We start from the raw sequence: 24,050 nt of genomic DNA on the forward strand, positions 1-24,050 counted from the left end.
AGTAATGTGGAGTAACCCAATGAGTTTTCCCAAATGTCAAGAGAATCTGCATCAGAAACCCAATTATAACATTCCCCAGAAAAAGCATGCAATTTGAGACAAAAATGATGTCCGCTTCTAATTGTAAAGTATTTGCTAGCACTTGGATGATGAAGTGTTTGTTTAGCATTTTCAATCCCCATTCTCATTATTCGGCTCATGCTGGGGATTGAAAAGTGTTTCGTATGTTTATCTATGGATATTCTGCGATCATCTTTTACATTTGTTTTGAGCTAACTTCTTTAGTAACCATTACGTCCTTGATACAATTCCCTTTTGGTAATGCCTTCTACATCATCCCATGTGCAAACCATCAGAAGCAATGAATACCTGTTTGGTATTCTGTTCATATATCGCCCTCATGACCTGCTCTTTCGAGGTCGTAGCATTTGCCCCTCATTACCTCTCAGCTTCAGAGGTAAACTGTAGTTCATGGAGGAATTCTGGATCCAGTCCATTACATGCAGTACATTTTCTTCCTACAGGCACATCTAAACAGGATCTATCAGGTAGGAAATCCGCGTGGCACAGAAATGTACTGGAGTAGTGTTGCAAAGTATGCCTCCACATCTGACAAAAAACCCTTAGTGTAATCAAATCATCCTCTTTTTTATTTCAAATTACCCAGCTGTTTCTTGAAAGCCCCAAGGAATGATCTCATCAGAGTTCATGGAATTGATTCGACCGCTGCATGCCTCCCAAATGTAGCCTGAAAGATGTCACACTGATCTCGTGATAGCAAGTGTGTGGAGCTTATCTCATGAGATCACATGACAATTTAGTTAACAACTGTATAAACGACAAACGCCATTTCTGTGTCGCTGTTGCCTGATCATTTCAAACTTTACATCACAGCATGAGGATTAAAGCCGAGCTCAGTGTGTCTGTCATCTCCATAGTACTGTAGATTGTCTAACATTCATGTCAGTATACCTTGAAAGGGTTAAAGTGCTCCACCTAAAATCCTTTGAGCATCAAACACACCCTGCAGACCAACACACAAGTGTTTTTAGAGTACTGATGATAAAGTTGGCCAGTGCAGAAGTGGATTGCGCTTCGATAAGAGGTTTATTGGGCATTTATCCAAGTGAAAACTGGTTGCTATTGGAATCCATTGCAATTGACAGGATTTCAAGCAGGCTGCAGCCACTGTGCCATCTACGAGCCTAGTGTTTGATATTCAAAAATAGGTTTTGAGTGAAGCATCTCTTCGAGTGCAAAACACGCTACCACCATATGACGCACGTCACGACAGGCCTATTTTCTTCTGTGTAAACCCACACACACAGTGGTGAGGCTAAACGCAGAGCCCAGTTACAGTTACACCTCGTCCTATTATCCAGTGTAGAAAAGCAGCTTTCTTGAAGTACTTCCTCTTTTGCTAGCGACTTCTTTTGTGGTTGTCATAATCTAAGAGGAGAGCCTCCTCAGGGCTCTGCATCCGAACTTTAAGAACACTTCGCCTGGCAGGCTTTGCTGTACTGTAGGTGTGAAGATGGACTCAAAGAAGTAAATAACACACAGATGCTGTCTGTTATAAACAAAGAAACAGGCAACTACAAAACATATCATCCTGCCCTCAATTTCTGCCCCTTGTAGCCCTGTTGACGTGCAGCACCATGGCATGTCACGTGACACATGTCATGTAACATGCCACGGTGGCAGTATGTTTTGCGCTTTAGTCTGCAGTATGTTTAGTGACCCGTGGCATCTTTCTACAGCCGTCGTCAAAGAAATGATTAGCAGCCTTACTGACTGACTGTAGAGCAAAGATTTGTTTTCCTTCTAGTTCTGATTATCAGCCAGGAAAATGACTTCCCTAACGGGGCTCTAATAGATGCATGCTGGGACGGCTGCTAATTGTTCAACTGTCTTGTTCTGTTTGTCCGTCTGTCATGCTATGTGTCATCATCATAACAGCTGTATTTCATCGAGGATGGAGTGACAATGAAACAACATTCGCTTGGGGTGGACATGTTGACTTAAAAAAAAAAAAGGCAGCTGTTTTGTTTTTTTACCAACCTTTAAGCGTTGCAGTGAAGAGTTTTTTATCATTCATTTATTGATGTGAGATCTTTGTGTTTGTCAGAAAAACAGATCTGTACTGTGCCATGAGAGATGTGTGCTGGTGACAAATATACAGAATTAATTAGCAGTTAATTTGAATGTGTTTTCAGTTCTTCGGCTCCCTAGCTGGTCATTTCTTGAATAATGCAGTGCATCTAGGACATGGAGTTTGCTTTTATGCAAAAATACATTTTATTTCTATACAATTCTTAACTTTTTTGGTAATTTCAATAAATAGTCCACTTCATTATTGTTGCTGTACATTAAGACAGGTAGCAGTTTCATCACTTAAGTGAAGATGTGCCTTATAATGTGGCTCAGTTATTAACATATCACATTTTTGAGGCACCTAAACTAATTTCATGGTTCAATACTCAGTCTGAATATAATAAGCACGATACCAATTTAGAACAAAAGCTTCAGAAATGAAACATCAGAAAGCTAGAATAAAGCCTGAAAAGGAAGTTTCTCCTACATGTGAACATAAGAAGAATAAAGATAAAGGTGAAGGTTTTAATTGTGTTATCCTCATCGTTCATGTTGGAACTATACTCGTAGCTCGGCAGATGGTCTCTTTCCATGACGCACAGGATATGAAATGACTATATAATATTCGAGCAAAAAAGATCAGGATTAGAGAATACATGTAAGAAACCAATGTTACATCTTATATTCTGTGATAAGACATGCACTGTCGGTTTGAAATCTTGTCTGGGTATGTTTGACTTGGTTTCCTTTTATTGGTCTCATGTCTTAAAGATTAACGTGCAGAGAGGCAAATTAATTCTGAATAAGCTTCGTCACGAAATGTTCAGTTTTGACACAAAAGCTTTGTTCTATAACTGAAGAAGATTTAGGGTGTATCATACAATACAGAAAAGCAATGGTACATTATGACAGACAGGAGGAAAGGAGCCAATTAAAAAGTGTTGATCACTTGCGGTTGCAAATTGACACTTATCTGAGGACAGTTTTGTTTTTGTTTATGCCGCTATTAATAAAGCTTTTAAACTTTAACCAACTCTAAGTGAGGTTGTTTCAGTCTTTGAATGCATTTGCTGGAAGTCATTGTCGATAAGTGTGTTTGTAATAACTGAAAATGTAAATGAGGTATTTATCCACTCTTTGTGCATTATCTACATAATGAATGTTTGCCTTATTAGAATAAATATTGAACATTCTGCTTGAGTTTCAAAGCTGTAATTATCAGAGGACATTTCAAGTTTTAAGGAGTTAAAGAAGTTGTTGTGAATAAGGTCTAATCTTTGAACTTGAAAGCACATTACAGTGAGGATTTGGTGATGGCACTTTATGACTGTTATCTTTGTTTTGTTCAAAAATACAAGTCTCAGGACACACATCTTCTTTTAAGGCCTGCTCTGTGTAACATCCAGAAGGCCAGTTAGAAAGGAAGCTCATGGTTATTTAAGGAGTAATGAGATGCTTAAAGAAAATGTGTAATTAATGTGGTGTGGCAAGGCGTCTGGAACAGGAATGCTTTAAACATAGCGTGCCAGTGCAGACAAAGCATTGTTTTCTGCAAACACAAAAGACCACTCATTTACAGCAGCACGCAGTCGCCCAGTAGTGCGGTGATGTAAGGCTTTCTTCACTGAAACGCAGTTTTCTGTGATGTGCTGGCAGAGGCTATGAGCTCTGCAGTAAATGACACAGGGCCATGACAATATGCATAGTCATCCCTTTCAGTCAGGCGTCACCCAGCAGCTCTCTGTACATACAGTGTCTCCGTCTTGCCCTCTTCACGCTGAATTTACAATCCATGTCAGAACAAAAGGCAAGGATGATTTTCTATGGAAGGGAATAACAATGTGCTGGTAAAATGATAAGTCCTGTGGAAGCCGTCATTATATTGTTCTGAGTGTTAAGCTTGCAGGAGTGATTTTGTTTTGGTGTCTTCCGCCTTGCCCGCTTGCATTTGCTGCTGTTGATGTGTCCTTTTGTCTTAAGCAAACACCTGTCACAGATATGACGGCAGTACTTGTTCGCTCACTTACTGCTGGAGTGTCGTGTGTGTGTGTGTGTGTGTGTGTGTGTGTGTGTGGATGAGGTGGCAATGTTCCAGCCTATTAAGCTGCCTGTTTTAATTGAACCACCGCTCTTTCTCAGCACTGTGGTGATATGCAGCCAACTGCTGTTTGTCACGATGTGCGGTGCAGTGTGTTTTACTGTGACAGTAGAGGACTTAACAATGCTCTTAGGAGCACGCAGAAATTAGACTCGCACAGTGGGCTCTGCATATGATTTGTCCAATAAGTATTTCATCGTCTACTCTTTTCACCTGCTTCTTTTCACAGTAGAAGGTGAAGCAGGTTAGTCAGGGAATTCTAACACACCATATGTTCTTTGTGTTATTGAAAAGCCGCCAGATGGATTATGATAGGGTGATATTTAAAATTGATGGTTTGATTCACTGTTTTGCCCCCTTCAATTATTCCTGCAGATTGTTTTGGTTTACTTGACATTTTCTTCCAGTTGCACCTGATGAAATAGCTGTTTATCATTTTGCCTGATACGCTTCAACACTTCTTCCGCCATGCGAGCCATCACATCCCATTGTCATGCTTAACATTTTCTCTTCAGCGTCTGTAGAAATCCATAGAGCATGCTTTCCGAAAAGCTTTTCGCATTGTGGGGTTGGGCTTTTCGGTGTCGTTGTGATTTCACTTGACGTGGCATGTTGACTAGAACAGTTATTGTATTTGTTTGTTACCCAGAGGTTTGATTTGATGTGCAATGATGTGAATTCATTCTGTATTCAGTGGAGTGTGAGATATGACCAACACGATTATGACATCACTTATTTTAAGGGCATCCTTGTTATTTGAAGTACCTTTAAGGAACTCTAAATTACTTGATACAATGTTAATTGATCCAAGTCACTCAATAGCCTTGTGATGCTTTTGTCACTAGATGATGTAATGAAGAGGCATTTAATAATGCTATTCTATAATAACATCCTTTCTTATAATACAGAACAGAAAGTGTTAACATCAATAAATATCCACTGACAGGGAGACGTGCTATCAGATCGTTTTTTGAAACGAACTTGAGTTATTCAAATCACGTTTTTGTCTATTTTAGCCTTGAAATACAATCAAGGCACACAAAAAAGCACTTTATTTCAGACAGTAGTACAACTGTTAACATTCAGAACGGGACATTTGAGGCTGGCCACCTGTCGGCAGAGATTTATTTCCAGGTGTCACACGGAGTGCAGAAAGAGCTGAAACTAAATTGCTTCTTTTACTCCACTCGTTGCTCATGAGAAACACAGCAAGCCTTGATGACTACTATCTCTTGTTCCTCAGCGTAGGAAAGGCTTTTTATGCACAAATACAACAGTGATAGGGAAAACATGTTTTATTTGATATCCTCATTATTCCTTCGAGCCTCTAAAATGGATTGTGAGCTGATAATTGCTGTACTACCTCGAACAAAAGGGCTGACATATCTCTGTTGTGCAGCGTAATGGATTCACCTTTTCCTGATAAACCAATAACCTTCTTATCTGTGAGCATTTCCGTTATCGTGATGCCAATACACGTACTCCTCTGGGGGTTGGAAAATGTCTCGTTTCACCGTGCAGTACAGAAATATAAAACACTGTAGAAATCCCCCCAAATCCCCCTTTTTAAAGAATAAACTCCTGTTGTGACATAACAGGCTTCTAGCTAATACCTTTTATTGTATCTTCAGACTTTCAGCTCAGGGACAGTTAATGTACCGACAAATAAACTGGACACTTATTACTTGCATGCAATGTGCAGCATCCCAGCTTTTCCTGGATAAGACGAGTCACCTTCTAAGAATTGCTCTGCCTTTTGTTTGTCGTTGTGTCTCTGTCTTCTGCAGGCATCATGGACTCGGCCCGAGCAGCACAAGGTATTCTAAATGCATGTCTTTTTCCTACACCCATCCATCTTTCATGTCAGAGGAATCTAATTGAATTCTGGATGGATGCAGATCAACATTCTTGATCAAATCAGGGTCAGGGAGAGTATGAACCCTGAGAAAAATGCAGATGCCTAACAGGCCTGTCTGTCACTATCTATTCATTTGACTTATTTGGGTTTCCATTCTTCAGCCTGTTTCAATGCAAACGTTTGCATGCTTAAATATGACGTATGATTCATCTTCTTGATATCTTATAGATGTGATGCGTCATTCTTTTACATGCAGTTTTCAACCTGTTTTCTGCTTTGTTTTAGACGGATTTGGTTGATTTTAAACTCTTCTCAAATCTGTCTGTCCTCCCACACACGTCTCCAGATCTCACTTGATCTGATGCAAATTCTTATTTATATCTTCAGTTCACAGCTGTAATTTATACGACCAAAGATGAATGAATATCTATGCAATTGAAAATGAAAGATGTCTTTTCAGCCCATGTATCAGAGCCAGGGACTGTTCCTGAAAGAAAGTGTGCATTGGCAAGAGAAAGCGCAGTGTACTTGCCTACTTCACGATTAAATATATGCTTCTACATGTGAGACAAACTATTGTCATTTCTAATTTTAGTGTACCGCACTTGAGGACAGTACAGATCCCTCTTGAAGGCAAATGTGTGCTCTCACGAAGTGTGTCAGCTCATCACCGTTTCAGGTGCAAGATCAAATGTTAGGTTTGCCATTGTTATTTATAATTTTGTACCATTTGACAAGAAATGAATACATATTTTCAGACCATTTGGTTCTTTAAATAGAAAAGCTATTTTCAAATTGCAGGGAGCTCTGCACATCAAGTGAACCCGTCTTTTCCTTTAAAGCCTCTGTAGTTTTGAAAGAGGGTAATTGTTTCCAGCAATCACCATAATCAATGTCAAAGTCAATATTAACATCTCCTCAATAAGAACACCTATGATTACAAGGTCCAAAAGAAAAACGCTATCACACTTTGTATACTGTATAATTATCGGTCGATAACAAAAAGCCAAATCGCTCTAATTTGCTTAAAAAGTGCAGCATCTACATACTCCGATACAATAGGTGGCGCTATACATCTTTTAAAGTATGTTTAATCTTCACCAATTAACGCAGAGAAGAAGAATTAAAGCACACTGACTAGAGCAGTGGTTCCCAAACGGTGTGCCGCGGCACACTGGTGTGCCGTGAGGCAAGTCCAGGTGTGCCGTGGGATTTTGTGACAACCATACGTTATTATTGCAATATACAACTACACAAAAATAATTATTTTTATTTACCATATCAGTACTTTGTAGGTTTATATGTACGTAATCTGCGCGACTTGCGCGTCCACATCTCCACGTGCAGTGCTGCATAAACATGGCTGAGTCAGCGATAACTTTCGAGGGGTGGAGGTATGCCCATTATTTTGAGTTCGTCCGAAGAATAGACAGGAATGTGACGGTGAGGTGCAAACTGTGTCCAGGCCAGAAGCTGTTATCCACTGCTGGAAACACCACGTTAAACCCTATGGTCAAACCTCAACAAACACCTGCAAAGAACACATGCTAAGGTGAAGCTACCGCACATGCTATTTGTTGTTTGTTTATATCACGTATTCTGTTCTTCTTCTCTGTCTTCCGGTTGTTGCCTGTTTTGAATGACAAATACACACTACCGCCGCCTGCTGGTAAGGAAAGTTATTGCCACTCACGCATGCGCAGTTTGTACGTGCTCGGCGAGTAAAGTAACGAGTTACTTTATGTAGATAGTAACGAAGTAGTGTAATATATTACTTTTTAAAAAGTAATATGTAATATATTACATTTTTTTTAGTAACGACCCCATCTCTGGAGTTGGCGTTCGCTACTCTGATTTACATGAAGAACAACAGGAGGTCACGGCTCTCTGTTGAACAGGACTTGCGAGTGGCCTTCTCCTCAGTGCCACCAAGGATTAAAACATTCTGCGTGCCTCGACAGGCACATGTATCTCACTAATTTGTAAATCGGCAAAAATATTTACAATAGCACATGTTTCAATGCTGATTGCTGAAATGTTACATTTATAATTTTTAGTTCAGGACCATGGACAATGCAGCTTCCTTGCATTGACAGTTCTCTGTGCTGAATTTCTGCTGAGTTTCCTTTGCCTCATTTTTAATGTTCTGAGCTGTCTGGTTTAAATGAGTGTGTTGCTGCTTTGATGAAGCCTAATTTGATAACGTTTCAAATTAATTTCTGAAATATTTAGTTAATAAATATTTCATGAGTAATATAGTTGTCTTTTATTTGGCATTAGTAAATAATTATGCACATTTACAGATATTTTACATGATATGAGTGATAACACGTGTTATAAGGGCTATTTTGCACAATAGGTGTGCCTTGAGATTTTTACTTGTCCTTTGGTGTGCCTTGGGCACAAAAAGTTTGGGAACCACTGGACTAGAGTGCCGTCACCGTCAGTTACAACGTTTTTCCTAGTTTCAGAGAAAGACAACACAATTACCATATCCAATATCTCTTTGTATGTACTAGAAAACAACATTAAGAAGAGTCAGATCCGGTCGTTGTGTTTGTTAATAATTCGATTTGCAGATCTATAGAATATTACATTTTCCATTTCAGCTTGTTACATCTTAAACTCTCTTATATTCACATGTGCAAAAGACTTGAACATTGATACTGGCCATAAGAAGCAGGTAATTATTGGTTTTCTAAACGGATGAAAGAAATCCATATTGTGAATCCCTGCTCACTGTGGAAGAACCGTTTTCATCTAGCACAAGCTGACAGTAATGTCTATGTTTGTGTAAAACTGGGATTTACACATGGTTGCACCAACATGTGTATGCATCAGTAGTAATGTGCTGCCATTGCAGTAACACTTTAACCTAGAAAGAAAGGCCAGTGAAACGCATTATTTTGAATATGCATTTAATTACTGAGCTGTAGAAAAATCAGCTTCCGAGTTGTCCACATAGGAGAAAGATAATGCAAAGGACGTGACACTTTCCCCTAAAGCAAGAACGAACACAGCTTGAAAACAGAATTATGGCGAGCTAATTTATTTTATGAACCATAAAATGTGAACTGTTTTCTCACAAATGATATCTCTGCAGCATATTGGCAGCACCGTGGTTTCATGAGTGCATTGGTTTACTTTAATGGATCAGGCAATAATCATTTCCATTTTCTGACAAAATTATGCAAGTTTAATTCCACCTGCACTCTGAATTGATCAGTGTGTGTCTGCCAGATTCCCCATGATTAGCCACAGGAGAGGATTGTGAGCAGGGGGAGTATGAGCCTGCTGAGCATGTTTGTAAGTGCGTAGCCAGCGGAGTGGTCATTGGACAGGGCATGGAAAGGAGAGTACATTCAGGTGCAGGTGTTTTTGTATGCAGGACCTGTTCAGCTTTGATGAGACATGAGTTTAACATGTCCTCAGTGTATCCTCAATGTTCTGCTCGGATGTTCCAGCAGTGTTTCTTTCCTCTGCTAGTGGAGCTGCAGAAGCTGTTAGAGAGCGCTCTGCTGTCAGTTTGCTCTGATTTATTGGAGCCGCTTTTGTCGGAGTCTTTATTTTCCTTCCTCCATCTGTTTTATTGCAGGTTCTCGCAAAGACATGTACAGTTGTATTGTACCTCTTTCTTAGAGGCACAAAAGTATATTTAATGGTTGTTTAATAAGGATGTTGCCTATAGACAACCACTCTGGCACGTTGTGCATTCATACCAAAAATCAATTGCTATAAAACATTAATGAATCGCAACATTAAATTGCAGTAAAGACACCATTTTCCTCCCCATGATTATATTTGTCATGGGCTTCATATGCGGAATGAAGGCTGGAGGGAAAGTAACCATATGTTGTTTTGGCTGGGATGATGTGTTGATGCTGCTTTTTACAAAAGTTGGAGAACACAATTAAAAAGGACTCAGTATTGGAGCATATAGTAACTAGGACGTTGTGAGGATACATGGAGTGGCATGTTGCACAGATGCAGGAGTCAGAGGCGGTGCCTTAGGGTCACCTGAGAATGCTTCCTGCACAGGGGTTAGAATAAAAGGCTAGTGTGTTATGTAAGTCTCTCCCTGGGACTGCTACCCGCTATGCATAATGAATGCCTCAGACATGCTTTGTCTATTGGATTTGAATACAAACTAACGAAGGTTTCTCTTACATGCCTCCCCAGACTGGGCCCTAATTCAATATGTGTAAAAGCACCCGTGCTATTGTTTAGCCTGCAGCTTGGATTAAAGCCATGAAAGCGGCCAACAGAGAGGCTTAAAAATGTAGTTCTGTAGCACCCTTTAAAATGAACAATTTACAAAAACATCAGAGCTTACTGTATAAAAGAGTCCTATATAAAAACAGTTGCATCTCCCAAATTCATGAAATAAAGTCGAGTCTTTGTGAGTTTGTGAGCTCAATTCAAACATTAATTAACTGTTCATTTGAAGATAATTAAGGTTTTGAAAGAGACATCATTCATTTCAGTAAGTAATGTTATGAGTAAAATCCTGTTGGTCCTTCTTCAAAAGAGGACATATTGTCCCTCTGAAAGCGTACACCCACAGTTTAGGGTCACATGACAACAGCAACCACAACAACAGTTGTTGACCCTAAATGTCATGAAGCCACTTATGGTCGGATGTTGTAACCCTGCATATCAAGTTAATGGAACCAGGTATCTGTAGAGGAGGAAGGACATGTACACGTCTCATTAGCCAGCTGATCGGTTACTATGCCCCTGGTTTGTGACTTGTGCAGTTTACTAACAATGGGGAATATGCTTGGTTTAAAAAGCAATGCAAAAAACTCTGGCAACACTCCGCTAACCTAGTGTGTCTTAACATTAGTTATCTACGTGATGAGAAATGTACAGGGTACCCCAGACTTACCTAACTCCCCCACCTCTCAACACACACACATTAACAAAGGTCAGACAGAACAAAATAAGTAGAATGACTTTCTACTCAAGGCAGTCAATTGCAGGCTCCTCATCAGCAACAGGCCCAGGGTGAGAGAGCGAGAAGACTTCCTGTGCCTCCTTTATGGTCGGCCCTGGCTGCTGATAGGCCAGCTGAGGGTGAGAGGATCCAATCAGCCATCAGACTCAGGTGCACAGGCAGATACCGATCAGCTGCTGATTAGCTGTGCAGAAGACGGGGAGAAGAGAGAAACACAGGAGGGAAGGACAACCACACAAGTACAGCCTGCCTGGCACGTAACACCCCCACACATATGAATCCAAACAGTATGTTTGGACCTGACAATGAACATTTTCTATTTACATAGCACGAGATAGTGCATCGGCAAGAACATTATCGGACCCCTTTTTATGGCTTATGTCAAGGTTGTAGTTCTGGACAATCAATGACCAACGCATAAGGCGTTGATTGTGGTTGTACTGTACATCCTTGAAAGAAAAACCAACGGATTGTGATCAGTGTATACCTTAATAGGTTTTACACTGGAGCCAAGATACACCTCAAAGTGCTGCAAGGCAAACAATAGAGCTAAAGCTTATTTTTCAATAGTAGAGTACTTCAACTGATGTTTGTTAAACTTTCGGGAGAAGTAGCTCACGGGGTGATCGATGGCCTGTGCATCTTCTTGTAGAAGAACAGCACCTGTCCCAACTCCACTGGCATCAACCTCGAGCTTGAATGGCTTCGAAAAGTCTGGTGCAGAAAGAACAGGAGTACAACACAGAATACCTTTTAGGCTCTCAAATGACTGTTGACACTCACCGGACCAAACGAAAGGCTTTGAGGGACTGGTCAACGTAGTGAGTGGGGCCGCCACCGAGGAGAAGTTTCTGCAGAAACGGTGATAGTACCCTGCCATTCCTAGGAAGCGGCGAAGTTCCCTCCTGGTGGATGGCACTGGGAGGGAGGCAATTGCCCTGATCTTTGCATCAGCAGGGCACACCTGCCCTCGACCAACCTGCTGACCAAGGTAGAGAACGGTACCTTTTCCAAACTCACATTTGGCAAGGTTAAGCGTTAGGGATGCGGCCGACAAGCATTTAAAAACTTCTCTTAAGGTAGACATGTGGCTAGACCAGTCATTAGAATAGACAACAATGTCGTCCAGATATGCCTTTTGTTTGGCACAATCCTTTGACTCCTCCTCCTCACCAACAGAGTGTTTCAATTATATGTCCGTTCGGTTCAGGGTTTACACAAAATAAACCTTTTGTCAACTGTTACGCTGACTCCCTCATTTTTATTGGTTGTATGTTATTGTCTCCAGGTCCCCTAGACCTTAGTGGGGACGTAACAGGTATGTAAAGGAAATGCTGTGCTATCTAGCGCCATGCATCAGCATATTAAACAAGTTGGTTAGCCCTCTGTGTGAAAAGCTTGGGATGGTTTCTAGTGCCTTCTGTCATCTATTATTGATAAGCTCCCCTGTTCTGTCAACTGTGTCCTTATGTTTCCACGTCTTTACCGAGCAGACTGTGCCTTTTTCATTAACGTAATGTCTCTTCTGCTCATTAAAGGCAGGCTTTCTTTAAGCTTTTTTTTTTTTTCAGGTCACATCTTTTTGCAGAAATGTGCTTTGTAGATATGCAAAATGGAAATGGAAAATAACTGGTGCGAATGGCATGTTTTTTTCCCCCTAAATCAAGCCATTTTCTGCTCCCATTTAGAGTGTGGATGGGAATGTAGTGGTGAGGAGTGATGCTCGTGTGTCCTCCCTCACTCTGAAGTATGTCAAGTATACAGATGCGGGTCAGTACCTCTGCTCGGCGCGCAGTGCCATTGGAGAGGATGATCAGACTGCATATCTGGAGGTCCGCTGTAAGTATTTCCTTTCCAGTGATTCACCCGTTCAAACTGTACAAAACAAACATTTCCTGAGCTCTTGAATGTACTTTTATTTAAGGTTCTGACACACCAAACTCACATAAAAGAACTAGCCGATTTTCGTGTCGCCTCACGTTGACTACGCCTTGCCCGAACAGCCGCACTCGAACACATTGCTAAGATTATAACCAAAAGTTAACATCTGCTCATCAAGAGAGGAAATAACTCTCTATGACAGCAGGCAGCAGTATCTATATATTCATCATACAAAAAGGAAAACTGGAAAACATATGATCAGCTTCCAGAGAACATACATTACATGTCACTTGTTAGGCGCTTTTATCCAAAGTGACTTACATACTCAATACTGTGGGAAATCCCCACAGGAGCAATTTGGGGTGAAGTGTCTTGCCCAGGGACACAACGACATGCTGACTGCAGTGGGGTTTGAACCTGTGCCCCCCAGATCCAAACACCAATGCGCTAGACCACTGCGCCACACGCTTCCCATACGGAGCTCTGCATCACTCTCAGTTTTCAAAAAAAGCCTCAAGACCCACCTGTTCCGCACATTTTACTGACTGTCCTTTATTTTATTTATTTTTTATTCTAACCTTTTATGCTCTCAACCTTTTTTATATTACCATATTTTATTCAATATGCTCCTTAGATACATTTATTTTTATTTTTATCCATATAGCATTGTGAAGCACCTTGAGATGACGTTGTTTTTAAAGTGTGCTATATAAATGAAATGTATTATTATTATTATATACATTAAAACAAAGCATTGTTACTCCCCACTCCAGGCTAATAAGTGCCTATGTTTGTAGGACAAACATTCAACAAACGTTCACCTCAAAATGAATCGGCTTGGTTTGTCGGGGGCCTTTAAAACTCACTTATTTTCGACACTGTTAAACCACAGAACTCAGAACAGTTTGGCAGGATGTTTGTATTACATACATTTCTTCCACTAGATGCCCCTAAGATCCACGGTGCCGTGGCAGTGTACACCTGGGAGGGGAATGCTGTGAATATCAGCTGTGAGGTCAAGGCTCATCCCAGTGATGTGTCTATCGCCTGGCTGAGAGACGGACTGCAGCTCCCCAACGCAAACACCACCAACATTAAGATCTTCAGGAGTCCATCAGCCAGCTACCTGCAGGTACACACACACACACACACACACACACACACACACACACACACACACACACACACGTGTCAAACCACTATGTACACTTCATAAAGTAAATGTATACACACTCCTTCCATGCACACACACATATACCCCTTGTGTCATCAACATTTCATGAGACTCCGAGTGAGGGGGGTTTTCTTTCAGCTCCATTGTGAAAAAAATAAATCTAATGAATAATTCAGCAGCAGGAGAGCTCACAGCAACAAATACAAATAGGCTACTGTAATGGACAAATAAAAAGGTCACCTTCAGAGTGTTTGACACTCAACTTTGTTTATCTGTTTTGCTATGTTGCCCTTCATTTTGTTGCTTTGTTTTTCGTCTCCAGATAACCCCTGAGTCAGAGAATGACTTTGGGAGCTACAACTGCAGCGCCTCAAATGAGATGGGCACCGAGTCCAAAGAGTTCCTGCTCATCCAGGCCGGTCAGTGACTCTCTGAGCTTTGTTTTGAATTTATTTGTGCTGTTTGAAGGAATTATTGATGATATGTCAGGCGTGAACTTTCTATAAATACATCGGACAATGTTTTTCAGTAGTAACAAAACACAAAGAATCCCATTTCATTGTAGCGCATGAATTCAATTACAAAGCTTTTCTGGCTTCAGGCTTAACAAAGAGATTTCACCCATATTCACAACACATTAGACCAAAAAACTACCGTAACGTGAGATCACACAGAGCTGTGTTTGTTTGGATGGATGGTAGATTTAGATGAAAAACCAACATTGGATAATTCAACGTTCCTTCCCTCTGGTTGTTTAGAAAACTACAGCGGCTCTGAGGATTTTATTTAGTATTGAAAGAAATGAAAACGGAATATATTATTGTGCAGATCCAGGAGTTTGTGTGCATTTAAGAATTAAAATACACTTTATCAAACGGACAACATTTGATTATACCATCAACTCACCTGCAGCTGTATATTCACCAACACATTAGACAAATGGAGCGGAGGGGCAGAGAGTTAATGGCACTCTTAGGCCACAATCGGAAGAAAATGAATCTACAATCTTCCCTCCAAGCCAACACGAGCAACCGCAGTAATCACAGTGCTTTCAATTCGCAGATCAAAGTCAGTCAATACAGCGCTGTGCTAACACCAGACTGTGTGAATTTATAACAGCCGGCCACAGTTTTTGAAACATTGTAATTTTCCATCAAATAGAGGGAACCGTGGTGAGTGGATGTGATTTTTTTGTTTTCATCATATAACTTGAATGCTAATAATAATAATCATAGACTTTATTTATATAGCCCCATTCATGCAGCCCGAAGTGCTTTACAGAGTAAGCAGTTACAAAATAAAGAGTGAGGAACAAGTTATAAACAAAGAGAAAATGGTTTGAAAATGTCTAAAATTACCACCAGATTGGTAACTTGTGTTTTAATTCTTGGACATGTTGGAAAGAACTGACTCTACTCTCTGCCGTTCTGATTTTGGACCTACTTGTAGAATTTCAGTTTTTTGCTAGTTTCTTTAAAAAAAAAGTTATCATTCATCCAATTGTTTACCTCATTGAGACAGGTAAAAAGGTTATTGGTTTTCAGGTGAAATGGAAATATACAATTGTGGCTCAACAGCGTAACAGTGATATTCAACATTGTAATGGTTTATTATGGTGCCCAAGGGGAGCATGTATAATGAGAAGAGGATGAGACATTAATCAATTAATTATGTATACTACAGTTCAGACATTTTCTCTACAAATACAACATTTATGATGGCATAGAAAAACATCTCAATGAATAACAGCTGTTATAGATTATGGATGTTTACATTGTATATTTGAAACATTGCTTTGTGCAAAGGTGTCTGAATGCTTCTCATGTCTTAATTTTTCCAGCTCAAAGATGCATAATAATAGCTCCAACAAGCCGCTAACTATTTTCTGATTTATCTTGAATCTGTTCATCAAAGAAGCATTTGATTGTTTTCCTACTGTTTTTATTTTCTGAAGTAGTCAAGCGTCTGCAGCGTTCAGTGCTTGAGAAACAGCAGCACGGTCACAAATCAGGCGTTTCTCACAAAGCCGAAGCTGTTTTTCTCGATGGGTTTCTGACTGTTGTGACCTGTGAGTTCAGTCTGTTATTATAACAGAACAATGGAGTTTGGCAGCATTGGCGTGCTAAAACTTTACAGTTGTTATAAACACACTGCATTTGCTTTGCTTTACCAGAGGTGCCATCAGCTCCATTCCTCAGCGAGGTGAGGCCCTTCTCCACCTCGGCACAGATCGAGTTTGGGGAGCCCGAGTCCACCGGGGGGGTTTCTGTCCTGAAGTACAGGGCGGAGTGGAGGGCTCAGGGCCGAGGCACCTGGTCGCACCGTTCCTATGCAGTCGATGATGGTAAGAACACAAAACCAAACAAAAAATAACGGTGTGAAATGTGATTTTCTTTTTAGGAGGAAAGTGATTAGGGATTTCAAGCAAGTTGCAATTCAAACAAAATCATTTAGAGATATATTTATATTTTCTTTCATGTCTGGCAGTAGAAATGGCGCCACACTTCCTTTGTTAGTCTTATAAATATCTAGAAGTGTGCGAAGTGTGCAAGTACCCTGAATTAAATGAAATTGTATTAACTTTCACTAAATAATACATTAACGTCAAATTAGACAATTATTACATAAATAAACATTCGTAATATTAGAAAATAGCCATTTATTTATCATTAATATAAAGTAATCCAGTTCCCAAAAGTAATGTATTCATGATTATGACTTGGTATACCTGGTTCAGACCTTTTAGACCATCTCTAAATAGACTTATCTGTTTAAACATTGTTGGAATGAAACGAGAATCCAGCTAATCAGTGTTTACCCGTGATGGAATTAATTATTGTTTAAACACGCACTGTTTGAACTGGGAGTGAGTTTGTTTCACCGCTTGGGATCAAGGTGTTCTCAACAGGGATTGCTCTGCCTCTGATCATTGTTACAGGCTTCAGCGCTGAGGCCACTGTCACAGGTCTGAAGCCAGAGACCAGCTACGAGGTGAGGCTGTACGCCATCAACGGAAAGGGGGAGGGGGAGAGCAGCCTCCCCAAGTTCTTCAAGACGGAGCCTGTCCGTAAGTTTCTCAGTTTACAGCACACTGCGGAGCCTTTATCACACCCTCGTCCTCACAAACACAACACCTGAAGTCCTCTCTTCTATGGAGAGGAAACTGCATTTAAAAAAAACCTTCCATACGAAGAAATTCAAAACTTCAGTGCATCACAACAAAAGGTGTTGACCTGTGGAATAACAGTAATGATGAGCTGAAATATTGTCATGAATGGTTATGAGCGGGACCTGTGAACTCATACTTGTTATTTCTTGTCATTGTAAAAGTTATTTCTTTTTTGGTTGTTTTGTAAAACAAAATTATTTGTTTTCAACATGATGAACATGACGCTGATGACGATGACCTAATCTTTTATTTTCAAGAACAATTTACGCTAGAGGGGGTAGGACCAGAAAATATTTTTTAAGCTTCTTCTTGCCCCTGTTGAACATGACAGAGACTATTTGAGAATTTATTTATTTTAATTTTGTTGTACCTTGAACGTCTTTGTTATAATTATTATTCTAAAAAATACAACAAAAAAAAAGTTTCTGACATGTTCAATAAATTGACTAATAATAAAAAAACTGCTTGTCTATCCCAACACTGATCTATAAACACTTGGTGAAGTGCAGTCAGCTGCTGGACAGCCACACACAGCGTCTGCACTGAGACTGTTTCCAGCAGTTTCTTCTCATTACATTACATTTCATTTAGCTGACGCTTTTATCCAAAGCGACTTACAATAAGTGCGTTCAACCAGGAAGAAACAAACTCAAAAGCAAGAATCCTGCAGGTACATTTTCCTTTTTATTAGCCCAATCAGATGAAGTGCTGCTGCATTAGCTTCACTTAAAGGCAAACCCTTTGTAAGTGGTACATACCGAAGAGTTTATTTTATTGCAAAGATTCAGTGGAAATACTGGTGAGTTTTCAGTCTTCACTCAAGCTTTTTCCTTTTCCAAGTTAGTTGTGTGTGTTAAGGAGGACAGCAGAAACTACCTCACTCAGTTTTTTTCCATGATAGGAAGTTGAAATCTAAGAATTCACGAAACATTTGTGTCACCTTCTCCAAATCGTTTCACACAATCTGGCTATTTTACACATTAAATTGCCCCCATCTCTTCACACAGGTCACACATGTCTCACAATGAACGAAAGAAACATCTTCCGTTTACAGTACTTTAGTACTCTCATTATGTGTTTGCGAACAATTGAACAGAGAATTATTCCTCAGTTCTTCAAATGGCAGCCTGGAAGTGAATCTGAAAGCCATTATTGAGTTGTGAGCGCCCTCTGGTGGCTGTGGAGGAGAGTTTTTGGAAGAGAAGCTGCATCACTCGCTTGGCTTCACATCGAATGTGCCTGTTGACTCATAATTGATCCCATTTTCATTGTCAGACATGATTCAGTGTTGATCATCTCCTCATATGTTGATTTGATCGTCTATATTTGTATCCATTTGCTCATCTGTCTGTTGTATGCATCAGGCAGCACTTGAATGAAGTGCTGCATCTCTAATTGCTCACCTTCCATTTCATTTTGTTTTCATTTAATCGTTTATTTGAAGAGGGACATTGATGAACATTTAAAACAAATAATGCTTTAAAACGTAAACATGCCGGATTTGAGCTTTTGAGCTAATTTCCATCCGTAGTCCCGTCACAGACAACATTTTAGAACATGACATTTATATACATAGCAAAAATAAATACATGATATGCAGGAAGAGCATGAGCAGCATACAAGCATTTACCACATGGCAGTACAATGTAGCAGCTACGACATATCAAGTGCAGGAGAAGATACAAGAGCTACATCAAGTGCAAGAGGAGATACCTTTTATATATTAGGTGGTTCAAAATGCTGTTTATCAGTATCAAACGAGTAAATCAAATAAATAGCTACTATGTAATTAGTTTAATCCCACTCATATCAACACAGCACGATAAATATTGTTATGATGAATTCATCAACTCAGATTTGTTTTAACACCATCGTCAATCTGTTTTTAGTAACAGGCAATCGCAAAAGTCATTGTCTTTTTTTGTTATTTAGTGACTTAAAATGTTAATGGTTTATCTTAAATGAATCGATTATTCAGGACTAAGACGGCAGACCAAATCTTAATGTTTTGTCACCATTTTTTTCAAAGCAGTATTTAACATTGGACAACAACTGAAGAACTGCGGTTCAATATTTTCCTTGGATAACGTTTTTGTTTCCACTTCCTGCCACCTTTGAAGCCTCATGTGTTCCTGTGTGCTGCATCTGTCTCATTCTAACACTAAATGTGGGGATCATTAAAATAAGAGGGTTACTTTCCTCTTGCTTGACTGCTGCAGTTTGGCAGAAATGCGTTTGACTCTCCAGTGAAGTGTTATTACAGAGATTGACGCATTCATTTATGCAGACAACTGAATCTGATTGCCTGATATCTTCTCTTTATGTCCCTAGACGGCATTTTTCATTTTTTCACTGAGGAAACAGGTTTGTTCTGTAGAGAGGACAATATAACATTAGTTTTTACTGCTGTAGCTGTTTCGTTTCCCACAGGATACCCCCATTAGCTGCATTTATAATCACTTTAGAGCATAGCAAATATTGTTTTTTAGAAACTGTGACCTTGTATTACCCGATTAGAAAAGCAAACTCCTCTGTGTCTGTCATCCGTAGATTCTATCTCACCCACATTGTTTGAGTTGACAGCCAAGTTATCAAATGATGACTTTTACTATCACTTTGATTTGTGGCTTGTGAATTAATTGGCTTTAATAACAGTATAATGAATTAACACCAAATCTTTCTACTTCAAAAGCTGCAAATATCCGCTCTGGCTTCATCATTTTAGTGTCATTTGGAAATGTTTTAAATGTGGTCCTTTAGCATTGTTTAGTCACTTACCTTGCAAATTATAAAGTCACTTAACTCAAACGAATAAAGCTGTTAGAAGTCTACTGCACTTTTCAGATTGAGAACCCAAATAGATTATCACTTTATTGATTATTAGTATGAAAAGCTGTGTTGTGATTCCACATCTTTCTGTTTTTGCTTCTCTCCAGTTCATTTACGTTTTCTCTACCTGTACCTGTGTTCTGTCTCTCATGTCCTTCTTCCTCTTTCACTCACACGTGTCATTCTATGTGACTGTTATTTGCCTTGCATGGTTCTGATGGTCCCCTCCACTCTGCAGAAGGTAACACTGGTGCAATAGAAGATCCCTTCACTTTAACCGGCAAATCCCAAAGTTAAACAACACATTAATTGCCTCTATGCAGTCATGTAGTAAACGTCTAACTCAATCCCATTAATCAGTCATGTAGACACTTGCCTCAGCAGGATAAATGAGAGGGAGCCAGAGCTGTCTTCACGGTAATCTATAACAGTCAAGAGTGTTTAATATCAGCATCACACGGGTGGTATTGATAGCAAAACGGGTGGTATTGAAAGCAGGCTACCAACCCTACTTTTGGATGAGTTTTTATAAATCAGGTGTGTGTCTTCTAATCACAGGAAAATCCTCATCATGCCGACCACACAATTCGTAGAAATATACCTCTACAGCCAGCTCTGGTTCTCTATCAATAGCTTGTAGTGTTGCTGCTGAGAACAATAGCTACCCATTGTTTATCATGTTTAATCTTAAACTGCATTACACGCTAAACACTTGGACCAAACGTAACAATTGTTTTGAAGGCAAGCCACATGAGTCCGAACATGAACACTAACCATAATACATATTTTCTCTTGTTGTAAATAATGCTTTATTTATTCACTCTATTCACAAGACAGGGTACCAAAGTGCCTCACAGTTACACATAAGAACGTAACAAGCCTGGTTAAACATTTGAGCTTTTTAAATTGAAAAGGATTAATATTGTTTGAGAATAACAACATATCAGGGTCAGGAAGCATCAGCTGTTTTTGGGAAATAAATAGGTCTTGAAACACTGAGGGGTTTGCTGATCTGCCCCCCAGAGGGAGAGACAAATTGTGGAACACTTTAAAAGTAATTGGAAGGTTTTTGATTTCAGCACCAGAGTCCTAGTTAGTAATAATGAATACTTAATAACTTCCTGAATGTTTCTCAGAGTTCAATTGGGAATAAAAAAATGACCCTGAAGTTTCTCCAACCCCATCTTTTAGTTAGAAGTCTACAGTGAGTACATTTGTGAAAATGTAGAGTCTGATATTAAGCAAAGACCAGGACTTATGTATCTTACAAGATCCAGCCCCTGCTATCATTCAGACAAAAGGAGACACTTTTAAAAGTTTCAAAGTTCCCATTTAATAGATACATAAAGCTGTGCATCATCAATAATATAGATTGATGATAGGAGACGGATAATGTGTCTTAAAGGGAGCAAAAATGACAGCATTGATCGCGGGTAACTTCACATGTCATAGGAGCAAAAACACTTAGATAGATACAAAGAACTAGCAATTAGATAACTTAATGCAGTCTTACAGTTGTCATGTGATACATTTCAATTTGACTTAATTTTTTAGCTTTATGTTTAAACATTGATTGTGTAAATCAGTAGCGTTTAAGACAGTGACAACATTGTTTATTGAATTCTAAGTGTGTTTCAAGGCACAAACATATTACCCTGCAAATCTTTCATTCAGAAACGTCATTCATAATCAATTCCCCTGGAGCCTTGTATGACACTGGGTGAATGTCACTCAGCCACTGACTCAGATTAGCATGCGGCGGTGTGTCATTGGTAATTAGTCTGACTGAGACAAGCCATCTTGAGGGGGGCGATGAGGAAGGGCAAGAGTCTTTAAGGACAGCCACAAAGAGGCCAGTTTCACGGTTGTGGCTCTTATTTTCTAAACAAGATATTTGTTTTTCTTTGCTCTATTGGTCTTTAAAGGCACTGGTGGTCAGACACAATGTTCTGCCAATAAGATAGGCCTGTCTTTCTCAACATCTTTCTAATGATAAGCCTTTATATAACCTCTGTCTTGTTCCTATAGGGCATCCCAATCCTCCTAAACTGGACGGGTCACTTCTGCCCAAAGGCAACTCCCTCAAAGTCAGCTGGACCAAGCAGGACGACGGCGGCTCGCCCATCGTACATTACCTCATCCGCTATAAGCCAGTGAGTACAGCCTTTAGAGCGGAAGTCATTGGTCTAAAGAAACAACTACTTTCATAATCGATTCATATTTTCTTTTAAGCAAAATACTTTTTGCTCCTCAAAAATGAACATTTGCCGGTTGTGTTTTAATGTTGTGATATTAAACTGAACAACTGTTATTTTCACTATTTTGCCAAGATGTTATATTCCAAAAGATGAATTGGTTCATCGAGAAGTTAAAACATTTCAGATGAATAATTAATGATAAACTTAGTTGCAGCCGTAATGGCGTCTAAAGAGTCTTCTTAAGTCTAACATCTTAAAGAGATATAATGCACAGTGTAAAAAGATTAGTGCAGGACTGTCCTGTTCAAACCTTCATGTTATTGCATGCAGAGTTGAAATGATTATTCGATAATTAGTCGACAGAAAGTGTATCTGATATAACGCTAATCGATTACTCACTTTCAAGGCAGTTTTCAAGCAAAAGTGGACAAAATATTGTCAAAGTTATTAAATATGAAAATTGTGTTTTTTTCTTGTCAGAGATCAAAGTAAAATGTTGGTTGGCTAAAACTAAAAATTCTATACGTTTGAAAATGTTGATGTGGACATTTTCATAATTGTTTGAGGTTCTAAAGACAAATGGATTCATATATTTTGATGGTTTATCTCAAGGGGTTTATCCCAATGAATTTCTATATATATATATATATATTTTAAGAAGGTAATCTGTATATTATAATATTGAAAAAGTTAGTTGAACTGTATCTCTCTCTGCCTTCTCAGACGGAGATAAAGGAGTGGAAACCCGAGATCCGGATGCCCAGAAACAGCGACTACGTGAATCTGAGCGGGTTGGAGTGGGACACGGAGTACAACGTGTTTGTGGTGGCAGAGAACCAGAAGGGGCGGTCCCAGCCGGCCACCATGTCCTTCAGGACGGCCCCCGAGCCAGATGCCATCGCAGGTACTCTCCCTCAGAATGGAACTAAACAACCAGAGAACTGTGGAGCCAAACTCAAAGCTCAAAACCAGTCGCCACGCTCTATTTCTAACTCTAGCTCTGAAAGGTGAATGACAACTAAATAAATCTACAGGGAAAAAAAATAGATTTCCTGAACGGCGGTGAGCCAGAAATGATTTTCCGGCTGAATTTTCCCACTTTAACGTTTTGACAGCCCTTGCGAAATGAGCTTGAGTTTGCGCTCGCAGAACTGCGACAGGCTCTTTCCACAGAGGATAAAATGATTTCCTCTGAATGATAGTATTTGTCCTTTAGCTTTGTTTACTGCTTTAAATGGTAGCCAGAGTGGACAGTTTGTCCCTGTGTGGAAGCAGTCCTTAGATTGAACCTTGATAACCGCTGATTAACTTGTACCTCCAAGTCTTAACTGCAGCTGAAGGTTTTACAAAGCTGCTCAGATTCCCTTTAGGTGCTAGACGCCGCCGAGTGCTTTGCTGAAACATGGCAACAAACCATTATGTCTTTTTCTCACTTCCTTTCTAATTCATTTTCCAATCTAAAGCATTCCCGCTCACCCACCACCACACTCACCATCTAGTCCACAGTGTGTAGTTTCCCCGTTCGTGCTGTGCTTTTGCTTTGAGGTGTTGCTGTATTTTTTTTCTTTCTTTCTCCCTCAATACAAGAAATCTTTTTTTTTTACATTTGGTTTTCAGACCTGACACATTTTCACTTTCTCTCTTCCTCTGTTTTCCCCGCCCTTCTCTTGTTTTCCACTTTGTTTCCCTTCATTCCCCCCCTCTCTCTGTCCTTTTATTCTCTCTCTCTGTCTTTTGTCCCCTCTCAATGTTCCTGCTCTCTCGCCTGATCCTGGACATTGGTGTGGTGGAC

General features: G+C 39.7%; 1 protein-coding gene across 13 annotated transcripts in view; it reads left to right on the top strand.

The window, feature by feature from the left end:
* The window catches only part of ncam1b (neural cell adhesion molecule 1b), a 79,927-nt gene that overhangs the window by 47,444 nt on the left and 8,433 nt on the right, over positions 1 to 24,050 (top strand). For 4 of the 13 annotated variants that reach the window (XM_034197830.1, XM_034197828.1, XM_034197836.1 and 1 more), the window contains exons 9-18: positions 525 to 548; positions 5,980 to 6,009; positions 12,696 to 12,846; positions 13,833 to 14,020; positions 14,385 to 14,481; positions 16,236 to 16,406; positions 17,001 to 17,129; positions 20,299 to 20,301; positions 22,089 to 22,213; positions 22,982 to 23,162. In XM_034197830.1, coding sequence (XP_034053721.1) covers positions 525 to 548; positions 5,980 to 6,009; positions 12,696 to 12,846; positions 13,833 to 14,020; positions 14,385 to 14,481; positions 16,236 to 16,406; positions 17,001 to 17,129; positions 20,299 to 20,301; positions 22,089 to 22,213; positions 22,982 to 23,162 — 1,099 coding nt within the window. The remainder of the gene's footprint in view (positions 1 to 524; positions 549 to 5,979; positions 6,010 to 12,695; positions 12,847 to 13,832; positions 14,021 to 14,384; positions 14,482 to 16,235; positions 16,407 to 17,000; positions 17,130 to 20,298; positions 20,302 to 22,088; positions 22,214 to 22,981; positions 23,163 to 24,050) is intronic. The other 9 variants (XM_034197831.1, XM_034197829.1, XM_034197840.1 and 6 more) reach the window with 5 other exon arrangements.

This window comes from Gymnodraco acuticeps, unplaced genomic scaffold, assembly GCF_902827175.1.
Source record: "Gymnodraco acuticeps unplaced genomic scaffold, fGymAcu1.1, whole genome shotgun sequence".
Lineage (NCBI taxonomy): Eukaryota > Metazoa > Chordata > Actinopteri > Perciformes > Bathydraconidae > Gymnodraco > Gymnodraco acuticeps.